Genomic DNA, 10634 nt, shown 5'->3' with positions numbered 1-10634 from the left:
AATATTTAAATTATTCAGCCGACGCAAAATCCCGCCCACAATAGGAACACTGGTGACTCATGGAACCCTTCATGTCAACATTATATGGCTCATACCTGCAAGTATAATCAATACCAAGTTGTGGTCCCATTGGCATCTCATGTGGTAGCCGCCGTCTTGCCCGCTGATTGTGAGTCGGAGAATTACTACTTGACGACAGGTATCCACTGGCTCCATCAGTACCATCCTCCGTCCTATCACCAGAGTCATCATCTATTAGAACCACATCATCAATGTCTTCTCCATCACTGGCATCTAAATCAGTAGTTGCATTTGCTGAATCTATGCCAGATTGGTCCATTTCCACATCACCTGTGTGCATAGCTCCTGCTTCCTTATCCTTGGTCTTTTCATCAGCTGAGGTAGACATAGCTCCTGTTTCTGTCAACACTGGTGGAACTGTTGGTGTAGTGGATGCTGCTTCATCAACTGGTGTATCAGATGGTGCAGCTGGTGAATCAACTGGAGACGAAGCAGTTATGGATGGTGATGTTGAGTCTGTCTTGGACGATTTAACTTCTTTATTTTCTTCCACAATCGCACCAGCTGCCATTGGTGTTGCTGAAGATGCAACATCTGATTTTGCTTCTTGGATACCTTCATCAGCTGGGGACTCTGTCCTTGGTTCAGAGGTTTTATCCCCTGACAGTGTGTCATACAATATGGGAGTCGCTGCCATCTGGAAAACTTTGTCTATATAATGTTTACCCTTTTCCAAGTTTTCCATGACTTCGGGAATCTTGCTGGGAGCCTCAGGGGCTACGTCCGACATGGAATCTTGGATAGCTGGTTGTGGGTTAAGAGTATTGGCGGTAGTGTCTGAAGTTTCGTCTCCTGCTTTTGACTTGGATCCATTGTCATCACATTCCATTCCTTGCACATCATTAGATCTGCATTTGGAGCAAATGATATGGTTGATCATTTCCGATTTCGATGCCATCGTATGTTGACACTTCAAGCATTTAAATGGCTTATCGTTCATATGACATCTCACATGATGTTTGAGACTGCACCACACTTTGAACGTGGATCTGCAGAAGGCGCAGGCATACTCATCCATCACAGGACATTTGAGTTTACGCATGGATTTTGGAAGCTCCACCGGCTCATATGCCATATATTTGTCTTTCAATGTTTTTGCATCAATCCCATTTTCCTTACACCACCGTTGATTTTCCTGTTCCTCCTCCCTGTGTTTCAGTACATCACCTCGTTTCCTTGGTAGTTCTGTGGCAATCTTTGCATGGCATAGATTAAGATGGAAGTTCAAATGTTCCCCAGACATGGATCTAAAATCACAAATCATACAGACAAATGGAGGGCAAGCTTGTAAATGCACCACTCGTATGTGTCTAACCAAGTGGTGAAGTAATGCTTGGTTCAACTGCAAAGTTACACCCGATGACTTATGATCAATACTGTGTTTCGCCTTCAGGTGGTCTACTAATTCCGCTTTGTTCTTAAAACCACATATACAATGGCTACAAAACCACACAAGGTCATCTTCTTTGCAGCCGTGACCACTGTAGAAAATCATGTCGGGTCCCATACCTTGGATAACAATGTCGCACTTATCGCAAAAATGCAGGCGACATAGTTGTGCATCGGAAACGGCTAACTTTTCAATGTCGCTGATGTTTATGATATAGTCGACATTCAAATTAGCTTTTTGGAAAATTTCTCTGATATTATGGTCCACTTCAGCTGATTTGGTATCATCAATTTCACGTCTAGCAACATTGGTGATCTTGGTGTCCGGTTTAGCAGCAGTATTGGTTTCCATTGTTTTCTCATTGTTACTAGTACCAGCATTGTTTTTCACTGCTTCCTCACTGTTACTAGTTCCAGGACTGCTTCCAGAACCCAATCCTTTCTTCTTTATTGTAAAAGACGTACCAAATCCTGCCGTCCAACTTTCTTCTACTACCCACGACTTATCCCGGCTCATTTCCTTTTGTTCGACAGTTTTGCTCTTGGTCTCACTCTCAGTTTGGCTAGAGCCTTCCACCTCCATACCATCATTTGCGATGGACTTCTCATCCAATGATGACACATATTCAAAGAATGGAATCTGTTTGATCATGGAGTGTATCTCCACGTCATGCCACGCTTTTCCATGACTGAAGATTTCGCTCCAACTGACCGAGTCGTAGCTACAGTATTTGCACTTGTACGGTCTCTCCTTGGAATGGATGGCGCGGATGTGAACAATCACTCCAGTGGATTGCCTCTTGGATACTTCATCACAAAACGGACAGTGGTAAAGTCCTGTGATGGGATTCCTTGATAAACTAATGTTCTGTTCGACCTCACCGATGACGTATGTGTATGTATCATAACAGTCCCTCTGGCATCTTTTGTGACTATCTATAATGTGGTAATACACCTTGCGTCTTTGCACGCTCGTGAAATCACACAAGGTGCACTTGAAGTGCATTTTTTCAGTGTCTTCAGCAGCATCCAGATCTACTATCTTGCATCTGGTATCATTTTGCGCACTATTGCTTTGGTTCTCCTTGTCTTGGCTTTTATTGCTAATGTTTTTATCACCTAAATCCTGCGAATCAATGACGACATCAGGGTGGAGCATTTCATGCCATTCTTCAGCAGGTGTATATTTATGAGACAACTCAACTATGTCTTGGGCTACCTTCTTAACAATTTTATCTGTTGAAGCTTCTTGATTTTTATGTTTACATCTGCTGTACAGTGCATGATTGACTATATCCTTTCTTACAGTACTTTCAAGGCCACACACATAGCACACATACTGCTGATCCTCAAGAAACACATGCTGGCTCTTCAAATGCTCTTCTGCATCTTTCAACAGTAAGAATTTGACTTTTGGTGACGGACAGAATGGGCAACTGAATGTATTTGTTGCCGAATCGTGTATCAGTTTATTTGTAGACGTCCCTCGAAGTATCAGTTGGTGCTTTCTGAAGACGTGAGTTCTCACCACGGACTCTTGAGCTGCTTGGAAAGCGCAGTACGAACATGTAAACGGTTTCACCCCGTGATGCAATCGCCTGTGCTCGATGGCATGAACTACCTTGGAGAACTTTGCCGAACACTTGTTGCATGCAAGATCTTTCCTTTCTTCAAGCTCCTCTATCAATGGCCGCTCCATTGCAACTACTTTCTCATTGACGATGAAATCAACATTCTTGAAGACTGCAACAGTTAACGTAGAATTCTCTCCTTCAATATTTGCAACAATAGGAATCTGCATTGCCTTGCTATCTCTCTTCTCAGTATCTAATAATGAGTCCTGTTCTTTTCCATCACTCCCTTCAAAATCCTTTATTGCATCTTTTTCATTCTCACCTACTTCAACTATTCTCTTTTCACTAATCTGTTTATTGCCAAGATCTTCTGTCTTCTGTTCCTCATCTAATTCTACATCCTTTGAGTCATTTTGTACAACTGTCTCAACCACTTCATCTCCCGTCTTCATTCCCTCTTGTAATTCCATTTCCTTTGATGAGTCATTTTGCACACCTATATCAACCACTTCTTCATCTATAGTAGCAACTTCTTCCCTTCTAGTTTCGGTATTACAGGACAGATTCTCTAACCGCTTCTCTGCATCATTTCCTCCAGTGTCCTGTGATTGAGATGTATTCTGTACATCCACCTGTTCCGATTGTTGGGATGATGGCAATGCAGTAATCGGGGTATCACCACTCTTCTCTTCCTCCATGGCACCAATGACTGTGACGTTTCCAGACCCGTCTCCTCTTGATCTTTCCTTGCTATCAACTTCAATTTGGCTTTCTTTGGCATCTGTTTTGTGTGGCTCCTGTTCATTCATCGATACGGGAAGTGTCGACGTGGAAGACTGTTTTGAAAGATTGTCCTTTGAGGTCTGTGCATACTCCGATAGGCTGGCTACTACCGCGTCGTCTGCGACTGGTTCATAATTTACAATACCTAGATGTTCGACGACGTGCATCACGATATCGGCTAATTGGCTGCTTCCAAATTTACACGAATGCAGTCGGCATGAAAAGAATTCCTTCTCTCCGCGGTGTTCTTCCAAATGATCCGCACCTTCCAGTTGGTCGTTGAAATTTGCTACGCAGTACACACACTGCAGTACGGATGTAATCGGATTCTTTTCAAACTCAATGTGCTCCTCTATCTGATCAGACGTGTAGTGATACATAGTAGCTATACGTCTGTCAACCTTGCTTCGGTGGTGCACCATGACGTGCTGTTTGTAATTGGTCAACACATCCGTTTTATAATGACAGTTATCTGGATCATTTGTACACCGATGTATTTTAAGATCTACTTCCTCAACGTCCATTTTCCCATCGGTTCGGTTTCCATCTTCTTCCGTCATTTCTGATACATTATTATTTTCTCCGTCTTCAACCAGGTTCATACATGTAGAGTTGATCTCCTCTTGTGTAGCAGTACTAGTTTCTGAAAGTTTCAGTCTTTTTTTTCTGGTGGTGTCTGTGTTTATGCGTTAACATCCCAAGCGTTTCTTCTGATATAAGTACTTGGGTGCCGTTGTAGTAATACTTTGGAGCATCTGCAAGACTTTGCATTGATACGGATTCAGTGACTTCCCTTCCGTCTGATAAAATGTCATCAGCGGTTCTTTTCCTGTTGTTAGGATGCACATTTATTGCTGATGACAATGCAACACTAAGAGCGGGAACCACAGGATATACCTTAGGCATCTTAGCACTAGTATCATTTCCCGAATCATTTATCATGGATCCCTCGTCCGTTGTTTCTTTGGATGATTCTGAAATTTCTTTGTCTTCATTGTCACCAGTGTGTGACATTATGTGGCTAAGAAGTTTCTCTGTACCGTGGAACCTTGCTTGGCAAAAACTGCATGAAAAATGACTTTCCATGGTGCATTCACGACCAAAGCTGACGCCGCAACTGCCATCCTCCATTTCTGAATGCTCTGTCGATGCCATTCTGATTTTTTTTTGCTCTCAAAGCCTGTGTTCTGAAGAGTGTTACCTTAAAACATCTATACACTTTGAACTGGAACGATCCATTCCCTTCTCACTAGTATTACGACAGATATGTAATGTTAGCCACCAGGCTAGTTTATTTCTCCCTTCTACGCTGGTATTAATCAGTTGCCAATGAGACCCATCCGAACATGTATGGTTCCTAACTGTGTAGATTCTCGCATTTTTATCTGTAAAAAGAGAACACATCAAAACAATTTTAATAGTTTAAAAGATCTCTGATCAAACTCAGGGTTGCCAAAAATTTCAACCCGAATCGCGGGTCAAATAATCGAAAAGTCGCCTAATTTTTTTTCTTAACCATTGGTTTCTATGGGACAGGAAATTGTCAAAAGTCGCGAGGAAAATCTTCAAAAGTCACCCAATTGGGCTACCAAATTGCGGGTTTGGCAACCCTGATCAACTGATCAACACAATCAAGTCAACTTCTGGCATTATTATCTGTAAAAAGTGAATACATAAAAAATAAAAACTATTTCTGATCAAACCGATAAACATGATTAAGCCGACTTCTCACATTGTTATCTGTAAGAAATAAATACATCAAAACTATTTCTGATCATTCTGATCAACACAATCATGTCAACTTCTGGCATTATTATCTGTAAAAAGTTAATACTGTATTCGTTCCATTAACCGCCCATACCCCTATAAGTGCCCACCCAGCGACTTTACTACACATGATCCTCTATCATTATGTGCAGGATCCATGCATGCAACTACTTGTGTATCAAACACAGAGCCATCAACACACGCTAATTGCCCAAGTCATTTTTTGTAATTTTGAGAACAAAGAACAAAATGTGATTCACGCATGCATCAGTTACGTAATCACCATAATCATTTCTGATTATTCCCTTTCATTTGTATCATTATCATTTGTTCTTGTGCAAAGATTGGTGAAAAAATATGTTTAAATGCATGCTTGAACCATATTTTGTACTTTGTTCTCAAAATTACAAAAAAAGACTTGGGCAAAAAGCGTAGCAGACTGACGATATGTAATTATGTAAACAATATAAAAAAAAACACCCACTCAAAATGACTTTGTTAAAAGGAACTATCTGTTATTTTTGAGAATATAATTGCCACGGTCAAAAATAGATTTTCTTTATACTTTCATATTTGATGGACCTTGACCTCAAACTAACACACATGGGATAAATTTAGGAAAAATATCCCGTTGCCATGGTAACAGGCAAATTTCAATTTTAGGCCTATTTTCACAATTTTTGCATTTTTCAGCAGTCAAATTGTCAAGTTTTGAAGCCAGTGTTACTAATATACACATTATAAATATGATTTTTTCTTTATAAGGTATGAATAGGTCAAACCTTAGATGCCGCAATGAAAGTATAAAAATAATCACCAGATGTCAGGGTGGGTTATACCATTTATTTGAAATAGGGTGTTTTTCAATTTTTTCAAAGTATGAAAATATACCAACTTTGTATAGCTCATAAACCATATGGTAGTGTTCGATTTCAACATCGACCACAGCATGTTGAGATGATACATTGGTCTTATGAAAAAGTTACATTTGAGCTTGGGGAAAACACATCTGTATATACAGTGTTGCCAGACATTTTCCTATTTTTCGAAATTCAACATAAATCTCACCTTAAGTTAAATGATGTGAAAATGAAACATCATCCTTTCAAGGAGCATTTATTAGAAAGAGAGTTTTTATTCATATCAAATTTGATCAGTTATAATGGTCAGTGTTGTTCTAAACCACATGGGTGTTGCCATAATTGGGGTTTAATTGTGATTTGTGGATATTTTCAACTTTTTACAAGTCATAAAAATACCAAAATGCATTTCTATAATAAAGAAAGAAACATCGACCTCGTCATGTTGAGATGATATATTGGGCTTATGAAAAAGTTATTTTGATCTGGGAGGCGGGTTAAGACATCAGTTTATACAGTGTTGCCAGATAAACCACATGGGTGTTGCCATAATTGGGGTTTAATTGTGAGGTGTGGATATTTTCAACTTTTTACAAGTCATAAAAATACCAACTTGCATTTCTATAATAAAGAAAGAAACACCGACCTCGTCATGTTGAGATAATACATTGGCCTTATGAAAAAGTTATTTTGATTTGGGGGTGGGGGTAAAACATCCGTTTATACAGTGTTGCCAGATATTTTCCTATTTTTTCAAAATTCAACACAAGTCTCGCCCTAAGTTAAAAGATATGAAAATGAAACTTCATAATGAACATATCTTTTTAGAAAGAAAGTTAATTTCATATTCAATTTGATCATCTGGGATGGTCAGTGTTATTTCTAAGCCATATGGGTGTTGCCATAGCTGGCATTTAATATGACAATTTAGATATTTCCAGCTTTTTGCAAGTCTTAAAAATAGTACACATCCTTAAAATTATTGTGGAATGAACGCATAATATTAAGGTTAAAAATTACCCTAAGAACACTTAGTATGTGAATTTAAATTTGAGTTCGGAAAATATTTCCTTCTATACAGTATTGCCAGTTATTATCACATATGTTCAAAATTCATTGTATGTCTCACTTTAGGATTTATATTGTTTAAATCGCTGCCATGAATAAACCACATAGATGATGCCACTATAAATGGAGTTAATAGTGAAATGTGGATACATATTCAATTTTAAAATGACACCTTATTAAAGTTACAGCTATAGTATTCCAATTTTTCACAAAAAACACCCAAAAAGCACACAAATTTGTCCTAATTTGGCGCTCTTATGGGCACGTTTGCCTTAATGCACCCAATTTGGTGTATTGTCTCCACTGCAAACCCACCAATCGACATACCAAAATTGCTAAGGTACCCCCAAAACCGTGGCACATCCCGTATACCTTTAACCAGGAGAACCCCTCCGGCGTCATGTCATAGGTATACTGTGCCCAGTAGACCTCTTTTTCTACTTGAAACGGATATTTCCTCAGACAACTTTTTATCAACATTTGGTGATTTTTATTTTGCTTTAACCCTGCAAGTATCTGCAAAAGTGTTCATATAAATCTCCTTCAGTCTTGAAAGCTTAATTTTAGTTGCTTCCTTTTTACAAGCTCATACAAATTCATGTCATCAATGAGCAGGGGATGCTTGAATGACAGAGAATTAACAACAATATCGTGCAACATTTCAATGGTCATTTCTTCTTCATACTTTCGACTCTCCTGCGAGCTCCTCTCGGGAAAGGTAACTGGACATTAATTTGTCTGGCTGTGAAAAGGTTCTGTGCGTTATTGTCTTTGACTACATGTATTCTCATATCTTTCGAGACATTTGCTGGATCTATATAGTTTTTTGCCCATTTCTTCCCCATATCTTTTTTGCAAGTATAGTTGGGATGTGTGCTTTAATAATATGGGGTAGGCGTAATTTAAACATTATCTTACTCTTGTATGCATCTTTTTGCAATGTAACAATCTTATGTTATTTTAATTTATTTTAGCCTTGCTAGTATGTGTATATTGGTAAAAACATTATGGCTTTTATGTATATTTTAAAGTATACATGTTTGATGTTTTCTGTGTTGTATTTTAAGGGTTGGTCACCCACCTTTGCACAGTATTTTTGTCGGACCTGAGAGCACATCAGACATACCAAATTGCATTTTGAATACGAGGAATGTCCTTCTGATATAAAATAATTTTGATTTTTTAAATTAGCGATACAATAAAAATTTTAGGGTAAATTATGCATATTGAATTTTTTTTTTTTTTGTTTTATTACAGTTAATTTAATAAATCTAATGATGTGTATGTAGATGGGATGAAAAGCCGACCACTAATCAATTAATTAATGTTAATTGAAAAATTTGACCTTTCATAGTGAAGATATAGATTTTCCCCCAAAAGACCTTAGGTGTTTCGGTGAAAAAATCTATATCTTCAATACGAAAGGTCAAATTTTCATATGGACGGCTTTTCATTCCAGCTACATACACTTTAAGTACATATCACTAGATTTATACAATTTACTTTTGAGATCTGTTAAATTTCAAAAATATCAATTTTTAATCATTTGCCATAAAATTTGTATTATATCGCAAATTTCAATATATGTCTGATGTGCTCTCAGGTCCACAAAAAATATGTGAAAACGTCGCTATTTGAACCCTTATGACTTATAAAAATATCGACATCTCACTATTAAACCCTAATTATGGCAATACCCATGTGGATTGGAACAACACTGGCCATTTATACAACTGATCAAATTTAATATGAAAGTAAATTTCATTTTAATAAACTTTCCTTGTGAAGGTGAAGTTTCATTTTCGCATCATTTAACTTAAGGTGAACTAGTGTTAAAAAAAGAAAAAATAGGAAAATATCTGGCAACACTGTATAAACATATGTTTTCCCCAAGCTTAAGTGTAAATGTTTTATAAGACCAAATATGTATCATTTCAACATGGTGAAGTTGATGTTTCACTTCCACATATTTTTTAAGGAATGCATACCATGGTATTTTGGTATTTTTAAAACTAGTAAAAAGTTCAAAATAACCACATCTCGCTTTTCAACCCTAATTATGGCAACACCCATGTGGTTTGGAACAACACTGACCATTTATACAACTGATCAAATTTAATATGAAAGTAAATTTCTTTCTAATAAACTTTCATTTTCAACCTAAGGTGAAACTAGTGCTGAATTTTGAAAAAAAATTTTCATAAGACCGATGTATCATCTCAGCATGATGAGGTCGATGTTTCATTTTCACATCTTTATTTTAGGAATGTATGCCATTGTATTTTGGCATTTTTAAGACTGAAAAATAGCTGAAAAAGCTGAAAAAAAGCTGAAAAAAGCTCAACATATGTTGAATTTTGAATTATGTGATAATATCTGGCAATACTGTATAGAAGGAAATATTTTCCGAACTCAAATTTAAAATTTAAATTCACATACTAAGTGTTCTTAGGTTAATTTTTAACCTTAATATTGCGTTCATTCCACAATAATTTTAAAGGTGTGTACTATTTTTAAGACTTGTAAAAAGCTGGAAATATCTAAATATTGTCATATTAAACGCCAGCTATGGCAACACCAATATGGCTTAGAATAACACTGACCATCCCAGATGATCAAATTGAATATGAAATTAACTTTCTTTCTAAAAAGATATGTTCCATATGAAGGTGAAGTTTCATTTTCATATCTTTTAACTTACGGCGAGACTTGTGTTGAATTTTGAAAAAATAGGAAAATATCTGGCAACACTGTATAAACTGATGTTTTACCCCCCCCCCCGATCAAAATAACTTTTTCATAAGGCCAATGTATCATCTCAACATGACGAGGTCGATGTTTCTTTCTTTATTATAGAAATGCATTTTGGTATTTTTATAACTTTTAAAAAGTTGAAAATATCCACAAATCACAATAAAACCCCAATTATGGCAACACCCATGTGGTTTAGAACAACACTGACCATTATAACTGATCAAATTTGATATGAATAAAAACTCTCTTTCTAATAAATGTTCCTTGAAAGGATGATGTTTCATTTTCACATCATTTAACTTAAGGTGAGATTTGTGTTGAATTTGAAAAATAGGAAAATGTCTGGCAACACTGTATA

At 37.1% G+C, this 10634-nt stretch overlaps 1 protein-coding gene across 2 annotated transcripts in view; it reads right to left on the bottom strand.

Annotated features, from left to right (window-relative positions):
* Window positions 1-9: 9 nt before the first annotated feature.
* LOC140135416 (uncharacterized) overlaps window positions 10-10634 on the bottom strand; it is a 34950-nt gene continuing 24325 nt past the window's right edge. For both annotated transcript variants that reach the window (XM_072156906.1, XM_072156907.1), the window contains exon 5: window positions 10-5212. In XM_072156906.1, the coding sequence (XP_072013007.1) occupies window positions 11-4429 (4419 nt within the window). In that variant the 5' untranslated portion in view covers window positions 4430-5212 and the 3' untranslated portion in view covers window position 10. The remainder of the gene's footprint in view (window positions 5213-10634) is intronic.

Source organism: Amphiura filiformis, chromosome 16, assembly GCF_039555335.1.
Source record: "Amphiura filiformis chromosome 16, Afil_fr2py, whole genome shotgun sequence".
In the NCBI taxonomy this organism is placed as follows: domain Eukaryota; kingdom Metazoa; phylum Echinodermata; class Ophiuroidea; order Amphilepidida; family Amphiuridae; genus Amphiura; species Amphiura filiformis.
Note: the sequence above shows the minus strand (reverse complement) of the source record. Positions and strands in the feature narration are given on the sequence as shown.